Source organism: Myxocyprinus asiaticus, chromosome 28 (genome assembly GCF_019703515.2).
Source record: "Myxocyprinus asiaticus isolate MX2 ecotype Aquarium Trade chromosome 28, UBuf_Myxa_2, whole genome shotgun sequence".
In the NCBI taxonomy this organism is placed as follows: domain Eukaryota; kingdom Metazoa; phylum Chordata; class Actinopteri; order Cypriniformes; family Catostomidae; genus Myxocyprinus; species Myxocyprinus asiaticus.
In genome coordinates, this window is record NC_059371.1 from 3,287,376 (window position 1) to 3,308,574 (window position 21,199).

General features: G+C 39.0%; 1 protein-coding gene across 6 annotated transcripts; it reads left to right on the plus strand.

Annotated features, from left to right (window-relative positions):
• Positions 1-1,464: 1,464 nt before the first annotated feature.
• On the plus strand, positions 1,465-19,459 carry LOC127418939 (uncharacterized). Of its 6 annotated transcripts, none has more exons than XM_051659875.1 (8): positions 1,471-1,794; positions 1,959-2,057; positions 12,226-12,625; positions 12,723-12,828; positions 13,602-13,809; positions 14,674-14,822; positions 17,983-18,163; positions 18,394-19,456. In XM_051659875.1, the coding sequence occupies exons 3-8, from the start codon at positions 12,347-12,349 to the stop codon at positions 18,428-18,430; spliced, it is 960 nt and encodes a 319-aa protein (XP_051515835.1). In that variant the 5' UTR covers positions 1,471-1,794; positions 1,959-2,057; positions 12,226-12,346; the 3' UTR covers positions 18,431-19,456. The 6 variants fall into 6 exon arrangements, with proteins under 6 accessions (XP_051515833.1, XP_051515835.1, XP_051515836.1 ...); XM_051659876.1 differs by having other exon boundaries at positions 17,983-18,160; XM_051659877.1 differs by having other exon boundaries at positions 1,473-1,794; positions 17,983-18,133.
• The last annotated feature ends 1,740 nt before the right edge of the window (positions 19,460-21,199 follow it).

Sequence of the window (21,199 nt, forward strand, 5' to 3'; positions counted from 1 at the left end):
AGGAGGGTGACTTAAAACGTCTGGTCCTCATTCGCTGTGTGTGTCACTCACTACAGTTAGCTGTAAGTTCTGCCTCCAAAAACACACTTCCACGTAGTGTGGAATTCCTGGTTAGAGAAACCTATAATTGGTTCTCTATTTCACCAAAGCACAGAGAAGTATACAAGACTGTCTATGAGACAATAAACTGTGGGGAGAGGCCTTTACTGATAATTAAGGTCTGTGCCACATGCTGGCTTTCCATAGGGCCTGCCGTGTCCAGAATCTTAGATCAGTGGGAGGAGCTAAAATTGCATTTCAGCCTCACCATGGCAAGTGAACACTGCTACATGGCAGATGTTCTACATTCCATGTACAGTGACCCACAGAACCTCCTGTACCTCACTTTTCTAAAATCTATAATTAGTGAGGTGCAGTCTGCTGTTAAGGCTTTTGAGGGGGAACAGTCAGATCCACTCAAGCTGCTTGACTGTTTAATGAGGCTTATAAAGTCTGTCTGCAGCAGGATCATTAACCCAATGGCAAAAATTGATGTGCTCAAAGAGCTAATAGATGGACACATCTCTCCCAAGCCATACCTTGGCTATACATTTGAGTCCAAGGCAGCACAGCTGAACCTCTTTCCTGAGGAGGAGGATTGCATCCGAAGGAGATGTATGAGCTACACCATCTCCTTAGCTAATGAACTAAGAGCAAGACTCCCAGATAATGTGGAGATATTGCAGCACTTGTCTTTGTTCAGTGTGGGGGAGACACTAAAGCACAGCAAGAGCCTGGTAGACATGACAAAACTTGCAAACCTTTTAGGATATTGCCCAGACATGATAGATAAAATTATTAATCAGTGGAAGTCTATTCATCTACAGAAATGGGAGGAAACAACAAACACCATGGCATTCAGCAGGTATAAACCCATATGAGGACTTGATTCTGCTGCAGTTTCTGTCCTCTCCCACGCTCAAATGCTGAGATAGAAAGGCTGTTCAGTCAAATGGGTGTAATTAAAAACAAACTCAGGAATCGTATGTCCCTTCAGACCCTCAGCTCTATTCTTTATATTAGATATGGTTTGAGGCTGTCTGGAGATGCATGCTATTTTGCTGCAGCAGGTTCTAGCTCTTCCTCTGCACCCAGTATCGCCCCACAGGGGGAGAGCACTGAGGTTATGGATGCTGTGGATGATGATGAAGTCTGTTTCAGCACCCTCGTGGTGTGATCAGGAATTAGATCAGAATCACAAACACAGTGATTTTTGTAAATATGCACATAATATTTTTGTAAATATGCCATTTCACTTGACGCTGAGGAAGCATTTGATAGGGTGGTGCTTCCACTACAGCTGTGTGAGGCTGATTAGGGCGAAATACATTGAAACATTAAAAGTTATAGATAATAGAAATTGTTGTATTGATCAAGTTGTGGGGGTGTGGCTCTATTTGTTGGTCACGACTTGAGTCTAAGTGTGTGTGTGTGTGTGTGTGTGTGTGTGCGCGCGCACGCGCACGCTCGAGGGCTCTTTTTAACCGAAACTGAAATATATGTAGGATATTTTATACATTGTTTGACATTCTTAACCGATTTACTTTAACCAATGTCTTTGTTTTAATTGGTTATTTTGTTGTGGTAGCCTGTAGGGCTCTCTGAAATAACTGAAATAATTTGGCGAAGTGATATGGAACCATTATGCGGTCAAGACCTGGAACTGCTTTATAACTGTGCGTTTACTGGAAAATAAATGCACGCCTTAGAATGTCCATCAACCAATCAGAATCAAGCATTCAACAGACCCGTGGTGTAAGTATAATACAATTACTACTGATTTATTAATATTATTATTATTATTAGTAGTAGTAGTAGTAGTAGTAGTAGTAGTATTACAGTGAATATTATATTACTTTACAGTAATGATATATTTCTGTCATACTTTTTCACTATAAATTTACCTTTAATTTTGACAGAGCTTTTAATTTGAAGTGTTTCTGTGTCTTGACCAATGAGCTCTGACATTACGATGGCAGATTCCCTCTCTGGAAAAGCCTGTTGCTATGTGACTCAAGGTGATTATTAAACTGCAAAATGCTGCTATTTAATTAAATAGTTACAGTATGTACTGTGTATGTGCCTCATGCTACAACATGAATTTGCACTCTGCTTACTGTTATCTGCTACAAAACAGAGTGCGCAATGACAGTGTTTTTCTGTATGACACCTTGTCCTAACCAGGCGTGACTCGATAAGATTCCAGCGACACGCAATCTGTCTGTCCACACCAGGCATAACATGACACCACTATATTATTCATTTTTTTTCTTCACATTTTAGAATAGTAAAGTCATCAAAACTATGGAATAACATAAATGGAACTATGGGAATTATGTTGTGACTAAACAAAATCCAAAATAAATCAAAACTGTGTTATATTTTAGCATCTTCAAAGTAGTCACCCTTTGCCTAGAATTTGCAGACATGTACTCTTGACATTTTCTCAACCAACTTCTTGAGGTATCACCCTGGGATGCTTTTTAAACAGTATTGAAGGAGTTCCCATCTATGTTGGGCACTAATTGGCTGCTTTTCTTTATTATTTGGTCCAAGTAATCGATTTCAAAAACTTTTTTTTATTTTTCATTAAAGTTTAGTTTTATAATGAAATAAATGAATATGGTGGCACAATTATATTTTTGTCTACAAAACTAATTTCAAACATTTAAGCATACACCTTCAGATCAAAAGATTCTTAAGATCATGAGAAACATTTCAGTCAAGTGTTTCAAAACTTTTGACCGGTAGTATATATATATATATATATATATATATATATATACATAAATATACCGATCAGCCACAACATTAAAACCACCTGTCTAATATTGTGTAGGTCCAACCACATCTCAGAATAGCATTTTGAGATGTTATTCTTCTCACCACAACTGTACAAAGCAGTTATCTGAGTTACCGTAGACTTTGTCTGTTCGAACCAGTCTGACCATTCTCTGTTGACCTCTCTCATCAACAAGGTGTTTCCATCCACAGAAATGGTGCTCACTGGATGTTTTTGTTTTTGGCACCATTCTGAGTAAATTCTAGAGACTGCTGTGTGTGAAAATCCCAGGAGATCAGCAGTTACAGAAATACTTAAATCAGCCCATCTGGCACCAACAATCATCCATGTGATTATCTAATCAGCCAATCATGCGGCTGCAGTGCATAAAATCATGCAGATATGGGTCAGGAGCTTCAGTTAATGTTCACATCAACCATCAGAATGGGGAAAAAATTTGATCTCAGTGATTTGGAGCACGGCACTGTAGATTTGCATTTGTATCTGTTTCTTTTTCAAAATGGTGCTTGTGTGTGCTTATCCTGGATGCCTCAACCTACTGACAAACATTAGCTTATGTCCGTGGGCATCATTGCAAGAGGAAATACTATAATAATACTTTTCTCATACTCTCTATCAATGATCCTGAGCAACTGAAGCTATGGCTGCCTGCTGACTCAGTACACACATTGAGTCACTCAAAATATTGAGGATGTGAAGTGAACATTTTTCCCCTGCCAATTTCAGACGAGGGATCCGATGATATCGACATGCCAACGCGCTTACATCACATGAGAGGCAGCGTTAACTCAACTAGTGTTGTCACAGTACCAAAATTTCAGTAGTCGGTACCGCTACCAATTTCAATACGACAGCAAAAATATGCTAATATGATAATGAGCAACTGAACACACCAGTTTAGTTATTTTTAATAATTCTTTTAATAATTATAGTTAAAAAATTATTATTATTTTCCAGAACTTTCCAGAACATGTTTTAAAGTTTAATTTCATCATCAAAATGGTGTCTAATCAATTAATTGTGAAAAGTGAAAATAGAACTTTTCAACGTCATTGCAATTTTTATTCAACAGCTGTCTTGCTTGTGATGTAATGATGTAATATTATTATTATTACAGTGAATATTACACTTTAGTATACAGTTGTAATATATTTTTATTAAATGTTTTCCATTTCAGACATCTAGATTTTATTTTGAATCGTGCTTTTATTATGACGTCTGTTTTTGGATAAACAGTTTGCTACATGGCCCAGTGTAATCACTGAGGGCTTTTAAAGTCAGTATGAAATAAAAACGACTATTTTCTATATGCATGTTATTGATCTTATTGTGAACGATTCATCCATGCATATGTTTTATTTATTTTTGACCTCATAATCTTTAAATAAATTGTCATAACTTGATTTTACAGTGAAACTACAGACTTCTCTCTGGTGACGTATGCAGGACTTCTCCAATCATTTAGTCCACTTAAACCCGTCCCTTTCTTATAAATACCACAACCTTGCATAGAGTTAAATGAAGGGCAGAAGAAATGTCATTACATTCTAGAATATTTGGACCAACTTTTACAATATCCCCGATGAACCCGTGGTTATTCAGTGAACATGCGGACATGAATACTTTCAAAAAGGAGAGAGTGAAAATAATATCAAATCTATAACACTGGAACATATTAGAACTGCCCATTATGCATTTCTTCCAGTGTACACTGATGGCTCAAGAAACCCTTTCACTGGACGAACAGGTGCAGCATTTTATGTACCAGAGTTTAAAATTGGAAACTCTGGGAGGTTAACAGATGGGACATCAGTGTACACTGCAGAGTTGGTTGCTATTCAAATGGCACTTGGTCTGGTTGAGGAAGTGTTGCCAGATAAGGTTGTTATGTTCGGACTCAATGGCACCACTCTTAAGCCTTCAAACATTTCAAACATGTAGAGATGATATCTTGACAGAAATATTGGTCAGACTATATAGATAAGGCAGATTGGAATCTCAGTACATTTTACATGGGTACCAGCACATGTGGGGGTGCAAGGAAACGAAAAAGCAGATAAAATGGCTAAGGAGCACTTAAATTAGATAATATAAACTTAACAGTCAATTTAAGAAGGGTGGAAGGGGTGGGGGCCTGGGTAGCTCAGTGAGTATTGAGGCAGACTACTGTGATGTCCTTACATTAATACACCACTAGATGGCACTCAGATCCTGGTGGTTGTTGTGTTGTGAAGTAAGAGAAGAGAAGAGAGAGAGAGAATGCTGCACATGTGCATGTTTAGTTATCATGTTGGTTCCGAGCATTTTATTAAGGTTTCCTGAAGGAATATCCTTTTTGTGTTTCTTGTCTACATGAAGACATAACAAATTGGCGATGAGGACGTTTTTTTTAACAAGATTTGCTGAGAATGGCATCAGTAAGTGCTCCGTTTCCAAGCCCTTTTTTGCCTTGTCCCAGTGAACCCGCAATACCACTAGTCACATGGCTGAAAATGTTTCAGAACTATATGTTAGTGATTAATGCAACTGGAGATTCCTGGCCAGAAGCCAGAAAATGGGCTTTGCTCCTTCACTGCCTCGGAACGGAAGGTCAGAGACTATTTTATACTTTGCCCAATACCGGTCTGGCAGATGCTATTAAAGCTCTGTAAGAGCATTTCACTCCAAAAAGAAATATGGTAGTGGAAAGACATGCCTTCAGAAAACAAGTACAGGGAACGGATGAAACAATTTGCTGCATTGAGAGATTTGGCTACTACTTGTGAATTTGCTGATAATCTAGATGATATGCTGCGTGACCAGCTAGTTGAAAACATTGCTAACCCTCACATTTGTGAAAGATTATTAGTGGAATCTGAATTGACACCGAAGACCGCAATTACAATCGCCACACAGCTAGAGGCTGCTGATGCTCAGGCGAAATCAATGATAACAAGCAATTCTGCCTCAGTACAAGCCATACATGCTACTCCTGCATCTGGACGACAGCGTCCACAGGCCAAATTCAAAGCACGTACCTCATCAAAAACCTCTGCTTCAGCTCCTTCAGATCGGACATGCTTCCGCTGTGGCTCAGATGGACATCTTGCAAATGCACGGAAATGCCCTGCAGCATCTGTTAAATGTAAGAATTGCAATAAGACTGGACATTTTGCACGAGTCTGTCGTTCCGCTCCTACTTGTTCAGTACATTCAAATGAATTACCAGAGGTCGGTATTCTTCATCTTGAGCAACTAAACGTTTGATGTGTGATGTGACCATAAATGCTACACCTGCTGCTACATCCATGTCTCTTCAACTCACAGTTGACTCTGGTTCATCAGTGTCCATCCTGCCGAAAAAAATGTATGAGCAGCATTTCCGCACTGTGCCATTACAAGCTCCTACTGCTCGTTTAGTTACTTATTCACAAGAGCCAGTTTCAGTACTAGGATGTTTATTTGCAATGGTATCTAAATATGGCCTTACCTGTCCTGCACACTTCTTCATTGTCGACAATGGCACAGCTTTGCTAGGCATGGATCTGATTAAGGGACTCCAGCTCCGATTTGATGGGCACACTGTGTTGCCGCCACCACAATCTGCTTCAGTTTGTGCCCTCTCCACTCCTTCATCACAGCATAATGCATTGGGCTGTATAAACAATTTTACACACAAGGTTAACATTTCTGACTCTGTACCTCCTGTCAAATTACGTTGCTTACCATTCTCTGTGAGAGATGCTGTTTCCACAGAACTAGATCGACTCTTGAATGCAGGCGTAATCGAAAGAATTGACTCCTCTCCATGGGTTTATCCAATTGTTGTGGTCCAAAAGAAAATGGGGGGGGTCCGCATGTGTATGGATCTGCGAGGACCCAACAAGGCAGCTATAGTAGACAGCTACCCAGTGCCACATATGGAAGAGATGATGACATTACTGCAAGGCGCAACTGTGTTTTCGACTATAGACTTGGAAAGTGCATATCATCAGGTATCTCTTCATGAAGACAGCAGGGACCTCACAGCATTCATTATACACGAGGGCCTCTTCAGATTCCGTAGGGTACCTTATGGCTTGGCGTCTGCTCCATCTGCTTTTCAAAAAATTATGGTTGTCATTCTAAAAGGATTCCAGAATGTTGCAAACTACTTAGATGACATCATCATCTGGGGACGCTCGATACAGGAGCATGATCAAGCGCTAAAGTATGTGCTGCAACGTCTCAAAGATGCTGGATTGCTGCTAAATGAGTCTAAGTGTCAATTCAGAAAGCAGAGCTTGAAGTTTTTAGGACACATACAGGTGCATCTCAATAAATTAGAATGTCGTGGAAAAGTTCATTTATTTCAGTAATTCAACTCAAATTGTGAAACTCGTGTATTAAATAAATTCAGTGCACACAGACTGAAGTAGTTTAAGTCTTTGGTTCTTTTAATTGTGATGATTTTGGCTCACATTTAACAAAAACCCACCAATTCACTATCTCAAAAAATTAGAATACATCATAAGACCAATAAAAAAAACATTTTTAGTGAATTGTTGGCCTTCTGGAAAGTATGTTCATTTACTGTATATGTACTCAATACTTGGTAGGGGCTCCTTTTGCTTTAATTACTGCCTCAATTCGGCGTGGCATGGAGGTGATCAGTTTGTGGCACTGCTGAGGTGGTATGGAAGCCCAGGTTTCTTTGACAGTGGCCTTCAGCTCATCTGCATTTTTTGGTCTCTTGTTTCTCATTTGCCTCTTGACAATACCCCATAGATTCTCTATGGGGTTCAGGTCTGGTGAGTTTGCTGGCCAGTCAAGCACACCAACACCTTGGTCATTTAACCAACTTTTGGTGCTTTTGGCAGTGTGGGCAGGTGCCAAATCCTGCTGGAAAATGAAATCAGCATCTTTAAAAAGCTGGTCAGCAGAAGGAAGCATGAAGTGCTCCAAAATTTCTTGGTAAACGGGTGCAGTGACTTTGGTTTTCAAAAAACACAATGGACCAACACCAGCAGATGACATTGCACCTCAAATCATCACAGACTGTGGAAACTTAACACTGGACTTCAAGCAACTTGGACTATGAGCTTCTCCACCCTTCCTCCAGACTCTAGGACCTTGGTTTCCAAATGAAATACAAAACTTGCTCTCATCTGAAAAGAGGACTTTGGAACACTGGGCAACAGTCCAGTTCTTCTTCTCCTTAGCCCAGGTAAGACGCCTCTGACGTTGTCTGTGGTTCAGGAGTGGCTTAACAAGAGGAATACGACAACTGTAGTGTCTGTGTGTGGTGGCTCTTGATGCCTTGACCCCAGCCTCAGTCCATTCCTTGTGAAGTTCACCCAAATTCTTGAATCGATTTTGCTTGACAATCATAAGGCTGCGGTTCTCTCAGTTGGTTGTGCATCTTTTTCTTCCACACTTTTTCCTTCCACTCAACTTTCTGTTAACATGCTTGGATACAGCACTCTGTGAACAGCCAGCTTCTTTGGCAATGAATGTTTGTGGCTTACCCTCCTTGTGAAGGGTGTCAATGATTGTCTTCTGGACAACTGTCAGATCAGCAGTCTTCCCCATGATTGTGTAGCCTAGTGAACCAAACTGAGAGACCATTTTGAAGGCTCAGGAAACCTTTGCAGGTGTTTTGAGTTGATTAGCTGATTGGCATGTCACCATATTCTAATTTTTTGAGATAGTGAATTGGTGGGTTTTTGTTAAATGTGAGCCAAAATCATCACAATTAAAAGAACCAAAGACTTAAACTACTTCAGTCTGTGTGCATTGAATTTATTTAATACACGAGTTTCACAATTTGAGTTGAATTACTGAAATAAATGAACTTTTCCACGACATTCTAATTTATTGAGATGCACCTGTAGTGACTGCACAGGGTATTCAGCTGGATCAGGAACATCTCTCCGCAATAGTCAATGCACCTGCACCATCAGATGCTGTTCAGTTATGTTCTGTGCTGGGACTCCTCTCATGGTACAATAAGTTTATTCCCAATTTCGCTACTGTAGTGGTGCCTCTGCGTGCATGCCTGAGGGATGACAGTGGATTTTACTGGTCTGATGAAGCTCAACAAAGCTTATCTGAAGTCAAAGAGCTACTTGTACACAGTCCTGCTCTTGCACTGTTTGACCCAGGGCTGCCAGTGGTCATCTCTACCGACGCATCTGCTTACAGATTAGGTGCTGTCTTTTCACAAATAGGCACTGATGATCAAGAACGTACTGTCACTTTTGCATCCAGAACGCTCACCCCAGCTGAACAGAAATACTCCACTGTTGAAAAGGAGGCTCTGGCATGTGTTTGGGCAGTCGAGAAGTGGAGGACATACTTATGGTGTCGCAGATGTACTTTGCAGACTGACCATCAAGCCTTAACTACCCTGCTGACCACAAAAGGGAATGATAGAGCTGGTATGCACATAGTTCTGTGGGCTGCTTGTTTGCTCTGTTTTAACTACACAGTTCAGTACTGTGCTGGATCTGAAAACCACACTGCGGATTGTTTGTCCCGCCTGCCCCTGCCTCTTACTTCAGATGCAGAGTTGGATACAGAACCTGAGTTTGTTGCTTTACTGTCCACCGGTCCGACTGCCATATCTCAGGATTAATTTTCTGCTGCCTCTGCTCGTTGTCCTGAACTCTCTGCACTGGGTACACAAATTGTGCGTGGTTGGCCTCTATCTTCCGCTGCTTTGGATCCTATTCTACGTCCATACTACAAACTAAGACATGAGATCAGTGTGCAAAGTGATTTTGTGTTCAGAGGCTCTCGGCTGGTGGTACCTGGTGAACTGCATGAGTCACTGGTTTGCATTGCACATGAGGGCCATCAGGGAATTGTAAGAATGAAACAATGCCTGAATGCTTCCATAGAGTGCTTAAAACTATGATTCAGTCAGCCAGTCTACAATCAGCACCATGGAAAGTAACTGTGACTGACTTCCTGCAAATTTACCGCGCTACACCACATGCTGTGACAGGTGTTTCCCCCTTTGAATTACTCCATGGAAGGAAAATGCGCACCCGCCTCAATGTTCTGAGACCCCCACCTTCTTGTCATGAGCATACACAAATGCAGAAGCATGTTTCAGCATGGAAGGATGTCATGAAATCTCACTTTGATCATAAGTATCGAATACGTCATTCTTCTTTCCGAAAAGGGGATAAAGTGCACATAAAGAAGCCAGTACACGTACCAAAATTCACTCCTCCAGTTGAAATTAAGGAAAAAGTTGGCCCTTACACTTACCTCTTGGAGGATGGAAAGAAGTGACATGCATCATGTCTCGCGCCCGTGCCGATTAATGCACTGGATAATGGACTGACTACCAATGCTGAAAACTTGCTTCCGTCTCATGCTCCATTGTGTGGAAATTCAGTGCTTTCAGATGCTTGTGCGCTGGAGAAATGTAAAAGACGTGAGCCAGTTTGGTTGAAAGACTATGTCTATTAGTCACAGAAATTGACATGGACTTTTGCAAAACACACACACTCACATGAACATTGAAGTACTGTTATAATGTTCATATTGTTTATTGTTGGTGTTTTCTTGCATTCGTTTAATGTGCTGTTTAGTGATTCACATACATGTGGAATTGTTGACACGTAACAAATTTGATTACTATTTCATGCCCATTGTTGACTACAGAAAGAATTCATTTATGTAAGAGGGGAATATGTGATATCCTTACATTAATGCACCACTAGATGGCACTCAGTTCCTGGTGGTTGTTATGTTGTGAAGTAAGAGAAGAGAGAGAGAATGCTGCACATGTGCGTGTGTAGTTATCATGTTGGTTCAAAGCATTTTATTAAAGCTTCCTGAAGGAATATCCTTTTTGTGTTTCTTGTCTACATGAAGACATAACAACCACCACCCCTGGAGTCGTGAGTTCAAATCCAGGGTGTGCTGAGTGACTCCAGCCAGGTTTCCTATGCAACCAAATTGGCCCGGTTGCTATGGAGGGTAGAGTCACATGGGGTAACCTCCTCACGGTCACTATAATGTGGTTCTCGCTCTCGGTGGGGTGCGTGGTGAGTTGTGCGTGGATGCCGCGGAGAATAGCGTGGGCCTCCACACGCACTACATCTCCGCGGTAACACGCACAACAAGCCACTTGATAAGATGCGCAGATTGACAACTCAGACGTGGAGGCAACTGAGATTCGTCCTCCACCACCTGGATTGAGGTGAGTCACTATGCCACCACGAGGACTTAGAGCACATTGGGAATTAGGCATTCCAAATTGGGGAGAAAAGGGGAGAAAATAAATAAAAAATAAATAAAAATATGAGTGTGAAAAAAAAGAAAAATAAAGAAAGAGAATGGTGGAAGGGAAACTTTTAATTTTAGAAGCTTGCTATTACAAATGGCAGAAGTACGGGGATACATGTCAGACTGGCAGACATTTTCATAAATACAAAGCAATGTACGGCAAGGTAAAATTACTCTTAACCCTTTCGCACATGCGATCAAACCGGTGTGATTACACTAGGCTGGGCTCAGAGGCGTATGATCAAACCAGTGTGATCTGCATTCAGGCTGCTGTTTACCAGCAAAAGAGGCACTGAAGCAGTTATCATAATGAACCAGCTGATCAAATAGTCTTTTCAACATCACAATATCTTTATTTTTATATGTTACAAACATTCAAACAATCACTAAATAAAAGTGTAAAGCCGTTACAGTTGGAGCGCACAGTTTTGATGCAGCGATGCCGCCATGTTTTCTGACATCATACAAAGAATATACAAACTAGTCAGTCCACTTGAGCCTTCTCCCATTCCGTCCGTCACTCATTCTAACCACTTCCGGCACTGGGAATGTGGAAGTGCTATGTTTTTAGAAACTTCTATGCATCTATCATGAACTCAAAGTCCCATGTTGCATTGCATGTAAACATCATGGTGGTGTGCATAGCTGGCAAGCACATTAGCACATCTTATTTATCATAATCAATCATTAAACATCTAAAAAAACATATTATATGCTTGATAATAAAATTACAGCGCGCAATAAATAACTCACTCTGGAGGGTTCGTCAGTACAGGAGAAACTTGTTAAATAAAGAGGAACATGTCATGCTCACACACTAAAGAATAGGTCATACTAAACTTAACGCAACACTTCACATCATGGGCCAACATAACACGGGTTTATGTGATACATGACAGGAAATGGAAACGGTTGAAAATGTTTTAATTAAATGTATCAAATATGAACAGGAAAAAATTGAACTTATAGGAGAACTACAAGCTTCAGGATGTACAGAATATACTCTATGCAATATTTTAAATATTAGTTCAGGAACTGGTAAAATAGTAAAAAGCAATACTGAGATTCTTTATAAATAATTGTCTTAAACAGAATATAGGAAATCATCCTTTTATTCCTAGACTTCATTAGGTCACACTTCAGCACAGTAGGTGGCGGCATGCACCTGTTTGGTTGGTTTGCAGCTGCCAGTAAACCCACAGAAGAAGAAGAAGAAGAAGAGTTGAACGAAGCGTCAATTGTATGGTGGTGAAGATGGCAAAGAGGTGTGTTTTCGGTTGTTTTCCTAACAAAACCCTGTTCAGTATCCCAAGACTACCTTGGTTACGGGCTCGCTGGCTTGAGTTTTTGCATTTTGAAGAGGAAGGATTAACAGTGAATTCGCGGCTGTGTTCGAGGCATTTCACGCCCGAGTGCTTCCAGAATTTTACACAGCACGAAATGGGGTTTGCGAAAGTCTTGTACCTGACAGATGCAGCTGTTCCGTCTGTGTACACGGTTGGTACATCCCAAAGTATGAAGGTAAGTGTATCTAGATACCTTGTTTATCATACTAATGCATATCACAAATGTTTTCCTAGCCTGGACTGATTGAACATTTGTCGCGTCTGTCCTCCAGCCGCTGACACGAGATGTGGGCTGCCAATGTACCGCTCAAACTTCAAAAAAGAGCGTTTCGGTTCAAGTGTCATGCTCAGTCTCGAAGCCGAAACGACGTAGTAAAGGTGAAGTTTAGGTTATTGATGATGTTTAGTTTAACCCTTGTGCGTCAATAAAAAAAGTTACTCAGAGGTCTGTAGAGGACAAAAATGTCCGCGTCAAAAAACTGCCATAATGATATTATATATTAATATTATTTTCCACTTTCAATTAGTTAATTTTTGTAACCAACGTCAGTCCTGATCATAACTACCAAATATTCATTCATTTTCAGGATTTTAACCCTTTAAATGCCAGTTTGTTTACATAATGCCACTGTTGTTTTTCACACACACCCACACAATTTTAACTGCATCATTTATTCAATTGGCCTGCAGTGCTCTATAATACAGCAAACAGAAAATAGGAAAAAAGCATGTATTTGCTCCATAGGATAAACATGTGAAAAATTGTGTCATCTGGTGGAAAATATTAAAAATGTACATTTTGAAGCCAGGGCTCTAGAATGAAAGCATAATATAATAGAATTTACAATTATGCTCTAATGGCACTTTAATATTGCCGTTTTAATGGGTTTCAATGGGGACATTTTTGTCCTGAAGGTCTTGAGTGTAACTATTTTGTGTACACAGTGTATTATATATATACTGAGGTTGAAATATCAAAATTCCCCCCAAAATACACACCTTTGGCAAAATTTATGCCGTATGCGGCATTAACACAGCCAAAATGATCGAAAGGACAAAAATGTCCCAAAAGGACGCACAAGGGTTAATCGCATTAATTGAATAGATTTTTTTTTATTTATTTTTTTACAAATTTATCTGTGGTGAAATAGCTATTCAAGTGAAACCATTGGGGCACTCTGTCGGCACCTCCTCAGAGAATTTTGGCACCAACCCCGAACCTCAAGTCCTCACATCAACACCAATTAAATGTCCACGAATGGAAGAAAGCAAAGTTGAGTTCAACGACTGCTCATTGGTCACCGTGAAAGAACCAACAGATTTCACCTACGAGCCTGAAATCGCAGAGGACAATGGAAAGTAAGTAAATCTTTGTGGTAGTCAGTAAGCAATTTTTTAGCGTATTTCTGAAGGCTTGGATTGTAGTCACAATTGCACATGAGGCTGAATGGGATTCATGCAATCTAGCTAGCAAGATTTTGTAGCGACTAACATGAATTTTGATTTTATATGGGTGTTCTCTGGTTTTCACTTCCAATTTTATGCATGGGAAATGTCAGGGCTAGTGTGATTTTTATTTTATTTATTTATATTTATATTAATGTACAAATAAATAACACGTCCTGTCCTGTCCAACTATCAGACAGGCACTACAGTTTGTGAGAGGTTTTGCGACCTGGTGCTGCAAGGATGACTTCTGAAGGACTTTGCAGAACTGAGCTCTCACCACCAGACATCTTCGATTGAAGGCTTTCATAGCCTGTTATTGAAATTTGCTCCAAAGAATGTGGGCTTTTCTTTTTTGGAATGTTGATCAGGTTGGACTTTTTGTGTTTAAATGAAATCTATTGGTTTCTTACAATTAGTTTTGAAGTTCTGTTCAAATATTGATTGTTACACACCCCATGTGCATATAATCAAATGTGGTTCTTGGTCCTGATCCTTGCACTGCATGTTTGTATCTGTTGCTGCTCTACCACATCATTCATCACATGCATGATTTTGCTGTTTAAGTGTGGTAAAGCATGAAGGACTAGGGGAAAACACATGTTGAGGTGCAAAGGCACAAAAACAGCATTCTCTGTGCTTCTGTCACATGACATTTGTAGTTATCACCAGAAGAGCCATTACATTAACTGATTTAGATTCAGGTGAAAGTACTGTAACATCCTAAAAGTACTATAAAATGCCTTGACTCATGTCCTTTATGACTTTAATGTGTAGATTGTTCCTTGCTGCTCTGCACTACAATGAACATGCTGACCAGAGGCAGGCATGCAACCAGAGTGGTGAGCCATCAGTCGGAGTCAGATGGCCAAAACACAAAAAGGGGGAATATTCCCTTTTCAGCAGAAAAACAGCACCAACATACAGTAAGTTGTAAAATGTAACAATTGGGGATGTGCATGGTTAGTATTTTTAATATTCGGTTAACCACGAGATTTCATGTTATTTGTTTTTTTGAGGGTCAGAATGCGGGAATATTTGCTGCTATTTTAAGTATTGTTGATGAATATTCATTGCAATAAAGGTCACAGTGACCAATCAGCCTAAGTAGCACAACACAGATCTTCAAATGATAAAATCATTCACATTAAAGTGAAACAAAATAATCAAGTGGTCAATGCCTGTATATGTGCTCTTGCCGTGCAGGATCACACAGCAACAGATACAGCGAACACAAGTGTTGTTATGTGCTTGTAGTTACACTGCTGCAGTTTATTAGCCTCTGTGGGATGCATTAGTTTTTAAATGGTTTAAAATAAAATGGCATTGAACTCGTCAAATTATTGCACTTAAGTTTGCACACAAGACCAAATAGAAAACACTGTCTTACCATTTATCAAGCACTGAAACTTTGAAAAACAACCTGGAAGCTCATTTTAAAAGGGATAGTTTACCCAAAAATGAAAGTTCTCATCATTTACTCACCCTCATGTTATCCCAGGTGTGTATGACTTTCTTTCTTCAGCAGAACACATTTGAAGAAAAACAGAAAAATATCTCAGCTCAGAACATCCTTAAAATGCAAGTGGATGATGATTTCTCTTTTAAAGCTCCAAAAATCACAGACAGTAAAAATAAACAATCGTATGTGGGAAATTAAACCTGTGTGTGTCACCTTGTGTGTCTGTAAGAAGACCAAACATTCAAGGGTATGTAAACTTTTGATCAGGGCCATTTGGGTGATTTCTGTTATCATTATGATTTAAAAAGGAGCCAAACAACTATGTGATAATAAATGGCTTCATATGATCACTATCCTTATATAAAAGACAGTATTTTTGCATGATCAGTCATATTTTCAAAATCAATGCCAAAATTTCACAATTTCTGCCAGGGTATGCAAACTTTTCAGCACAACTGTATCAGTTTCTTTACCCACAATGATGCGTTTGTCTGCTCAATCGAGTGGAGACTGTGAGATTACCTCGGTATCCATCAAGGTAGACTGCTTGGACTCCACCCTCTCCACCCTTGGATTATATTAAAAAGTACTTAAATATTGATCTTTTTTTGCACCAAAAGTGACCGTATCACTTTAGAAGATATTAATTTAACTGCTGGAGTCGTATCGATGATGTTTAAGCTCACTGTGATTTTTTTTTTTTTTTTTTGTTTTTTTTTTTAGCTTCAAAAGAGAAATCTTTATCCACTTGCATTTTAAGGACCTACTGAGCTAAGATATTTGTCTATTTTTCTTTAAATGTGTTCTGCTGAAGAAAGAAAGACATACACACCTGGGATATCATGAGGGTGAGTAAATGATGAAAGAATTTTCACTTTTGGATAAACTATCCTTTTCAGTCCTCTGTACTGCATTCTGTGGTTGCTCCGATACCAACATTTTGGCTTCGGTACTAACTCGCTTTATGTTGGGCAACAAATAAAAAAAAAAAACCTTTGATGAAATTACACAGAAAATTACTTGTCTAAAAGAACTGCATAAAGTCTTATAGATACAAATTATGCCTTCTCTGTTTTAATTTTTCTGGATTCCATGTTAAATTTTTTAATTAAATGTTATGATCAAATTGTGTTTAAGCAAGTACTGACTGTACAACTTTAATCAAATGAAAATATAATACTTTTCAACAATATATATATTACTATTATTATTTTTGGTATAAAAAAGATGCACAACAGAGCTTTACAGTATTAATGAAAACAATCTGATTACCTGAGGCAAAAGGCTGCCATGGCTGAATCACAACATGCAGATATTCAGTACACTTGCTTAAGTGATATTGCTTATAGATAATAATACTAATAATATAACCATTTAGTATTATATTATTGTTACTATGACTATTAATGCGACTGCTTTGAATGTCACACTTTTATACAGTAGTAATATTTTTCTGTCAATATGTCTTCAATTTCAAGCAGTCAGTTGAATAGAGCTCTCATTTCAGTGGGGCTTTTATTTTGAAAGATCTTTGAAGTTCTTCCTGTTTGTGAAGGGTTCATTATATCAAGCTTCCCACGACTTGCGAGCTGAAATCTCCGAGCTGCAACAGAGAAAGAGTTCATTTGAGAGTTCACAAACATTTATACACACACTGATCTGTGGCTCTGCAGATGGATACTATTGGACACACTGCATGAAAATCAAGCATTAGTAGTGTGTGTTGCGTTTGTGTGCGCGCCTCTTTGTGTGTGTGTGTGAAGGAGATGACAGAGCACAGAGGGGCCTCTTATTTATACTGTGGCGCGCAGCGCATGTGACTATATTATTTAATTGAATGACATCCTTCTGCTGTTTAATGATCACACTTGGCCATACAGAGGCTATTTTATTATTATTTTCAAATGGTCTTTGATTTCATCTCAAAACTCTCACATTACATTTTGCTTTTGGCAGCATACTTTAATATGGTACCGAAATTAACAACAAGATGATATCGTACCATTTTAAATTTTTTGGTATCATGATATTTCGTTAGTACCGGTATACCATGCAAGCCTACTACATTCTAAAGAAGTTCATGTTGCAAAATGAATGAAAAGGAATGCAGGTGTCTTGTGATGCGTTTATAAAAACTGTTCTTTTTATCTTGACACGGTTGTCACGCAGTGGTGCAGCGCAACAGTCAAAAGTGTGTCCAGCGCAATTTACCGTTTAAAGGAAAACCATACAGATGCACGCAAAAACACGTAAAACAGCCCCTAACTCTCCCTATACTGACCCAAACACTGCCCGAAACCTTCTTCTGTCAGGTTGAAGGTCTCTATTGCATGTGTAGAATAACAGAAAATTGATTTTGGTATATGAATAGTGGCATGTCAAATGGTTAACCGAATGATGACTAACTGTGCACATCCCTAGTAACAATGAAAAAAAAAAAAGTACAAAATCTGTTATCAGACAAACCAGAATGTGCCTTTTAAGTTGATTGCATTTTTTTAATTTATTTATTTTTATCAGGATGTAAATGATATGGACCAAATGGCCTGATGCCCTAAGAGAGTTGCTCTACTGTGAAAGTCTTATTTGACACTGTTATATCTATATTCCTTTTCTCATTGCAGACTATGTTGATACCCTGCTGAGGCTGCTTTTGGAGGAGGTGGTCCTCAATCCTGGCTCATACGAGGAACGTTTGAATGAACTGAAGATCCCTGACCACCTGTGTGATGCTTTCGAGAGACCTGACCTGCAAGAAGCTGTGGCCAGAAACTGGTCCTTTTTTTCACCACTTCACCCTGAGTTGTGTGTGTGTGTGTGTGTGTGTGTGTGTGTGTGTGTGTGTGTGTGTGTGTGTATATATATATATATATATATATATAAAGGAGTGTTTTTTCAATAATGTAATATGTCTTCTCATAAAAGTGGTAATGAAATTTTAATAGCACACATCAAATGGTTTTTGTCTTTATTTATAAAAACAGTACCAACGTGCACATATAGTGGAGGTATTCTGAATCCTTTGTTTTCTTCAGATGGAAATGCAGCTCTGATCTTCATCACGACGCATGATGGGACAACTACATGGATTTGTCTCCCCAAGTACCCCTGTCCTATCTAAGAAAAGACCTGTAGGTTGTGTGACAGTATCGTCTAAAGACAGAGAACCATAGAAATAAATAAGTGCATTATCTGAGTGGAAATTTACAGCAGGAGTTGGAGGAAAGCATTTTTGGTATTTGCAATAAAGCCATCATTACAGCATAGATAAAACTGACATTGATGCAGTGTTGACTGTCATTTTTACTTACTCCTCATTTGTAAATGCTTTTTGGTTGTAGTCACTATAGTACTTTACCATAGATGCATATTCAAGTTTAAGAATCCATGGGTTGAGGCAGACTGCTTCAAAACTTGGGTGCTCAGTTATGCATCCAGGTTGTGGTTTTGCTTCAGCGTATTTGTCCAAAACCTGTAAAAATGGTAGTGTTTAACTTTTGTAGCTGCTGTAAATGTTAATGCAAGAACAAGAAGGTACATAAATATATCTGAATATGTTAATTACTTTCTGATATTTTGCAAGCACTGAGTTTAAGCTTTATCTTCTGTCCTACACTGCAGTTATTGTGATTGTGTTGTGTGTGTCTTTATGTATATGGTCTGGTTAATAGACTGATAATCATCCTGCACTTCTGTTACAAACCTGCCTAACCTCCCTACAGCACAATTTTTCCTGTGCAGAGGCCATATTCTTGCAGCAGCCACAGGAACACCTGAGAGGCACAGACAATAATGTAAGGGAATTAATAACCGAATGACTCCATGACAATCATTATATTATTAAAGTAGAAAAATCTTCCCCTATCTCATTCACACAATTTCAAGTACTTGGCGATGTTTTGTTTTTTTGAATAACATTTTAATAATACACGATCAGCCACAACATTAAAACCACCTGCCTAATATTGTGTAGGTCCACCTCATGCCGCCAAAACAGCAACAACCCTATTCTGAGATGATATTCTTCTCACCACAATTGTACAGAGCGGTTATCTGAGTTACCATAGACTTTGTCAGTTCGAACCAATCTGGACATTCTTTGTTGACCTCTCTCATCAACATTATTAGGTTATTATTATGAAAAGGCATCTATTATTTATTCATAGAAACTATAAATGTAAGTGTAACCCTTAAAAATGGGCGTTTCATTGCACTTCCGGTTCTATCCGAATAAAATGTCTCTCATTTGGAAGGCTGCATGCTAGGTAAGACGTGTCCTTTGAAGGCTGCAGTATACCGAGCATCCTCCTTTAAACAAGCCTCGTTTAAACGAGACGGCCTTCATAGGACAAACGGAAACGTAACGTAACATGGTTGCTATGAGAGCACGCCACTCTTTAACAAACGCAGTGAGTGAGAAGGGAACAAAGTCCCTCTGGAAGGGAATGTATGAAGTACATTAGGAGAGTTATGATGTAGAGAGAAAAGAATAGATTTTACAGGTGTACTTTTAGTCTAATACTTTATTTTAATTATATATTAATATAATTATACATATTATATACTCTGCACCCATCTTCTGAGGTACCTCAACTTGGGAATTAACATTCCTTGTATTTGAACATTATATTTACGGGCAAATTGGCGCCATTTTTTCAGACATTTCAGTTGAAGCAAAGAATTGTGGGTTGTGAGTGCCCGCGAAGGGTACACCTCATGCATCCTCCGAATTCCCGTGAAAGAAGGTCACATTCGAAGGATGCATTTGAAGTGTCCTACTCGCTTTTATGAAACGAGACAGCCTCCATGACGTATGCGGCCGACAAATGTGACCTCCGGAGGACACATCCTTTCAAACGAGACACAGCCATAGATCATTTTGTCATATGAACAAATACAGATAATGTCTTTGCTGCACACCCCATAATTACGTATTTTCACAATCAAGTTGAATAATGACATACACAAATAATGATAGACAAATCATTAAAACAGAATCCCAGCCAAATCGATTCATCTGAAAGAAAAAACTTTATGAATTACATATCAAACAGGTTTATTAATAATCCATATTTAGACACTAATGTATTTGTTAGATTATATAATCCTATAATCTATGTAGTTCGACCTTTTCGCCCCCAGCACTCTCCGTTGTCCTCTCAGGAATATGCTTGCAAGGTTAGAGACTCTGATACAAAATTTATATCAAAGCATCTTCAAAGGTTTATTGACAATCAAACATATTTATATCAGAAAAGTGCATCAAGGAAAATCATCATGCATCAGTAACAGACATCTCTATCTGTGTGCCAGTCTAAACTCTCCGCTATCAGAATACCAGTTTATACTAGTTTGTACTAAAAGGTGATCTTAAGAAATCCTTGAGCTTCAGATAAGGAGAACAGAAGGGACAGAAAAACAGGTGCTACGTGTCAGTAAAGACTAGTGGCAATGGAGGCCCAAAATGAAAAAGTAGGCCTGAAACTGAGAGCAAATGTATATTTCTCACAGTGCCCGCTTTGGTTCTAAAAGAACCACGAGCTCGCAGTTTAGTTCAGTAAACGCATGATGAAGAATACTGTATGTGACCTAAACTATTCAAGAGTGGTACTTTACAACCCAGTTTCTCCTTTTGCATTGTCTATTGACCAATCATGAGTCACCTACTTTCTTACCAATCATCCGTATTGTATAGTACCATTCTTCGGACAACAAACCAATTCTCTCCTGAAATGACTAGAAGAGAGTAAAAGATTTGCATCCACTAATCTAATTACCAATCAAAACAATGAAATTGATTTAAAAAACAAATTGATTACAATTGATTTCTGGTTACACAAA

Coding starts and splice junctions, on each gene's coding strand:
- LOC127418939 (XM_051659871.1), top strand. CDS start 12,347: ATGGTGGTGAAGATGGCAAAGAGGTGTGTTTTCGGTTGTTTTCCTAAC. Junction 13,810..14,673: donor ATCGCAGAGGACAATGGAAA/GTAAGTAAATCT, acceptor TTTAATGTGTAG/ATTGTTCCTTGCTGCTCTGC. Junction 14,823..17,982: donor AAAAACAGCACCAACATACA/GTAAGTTGTAAA, acceptor TTCTCATTGCAG/ACTATGTTGATACCCTGCTG.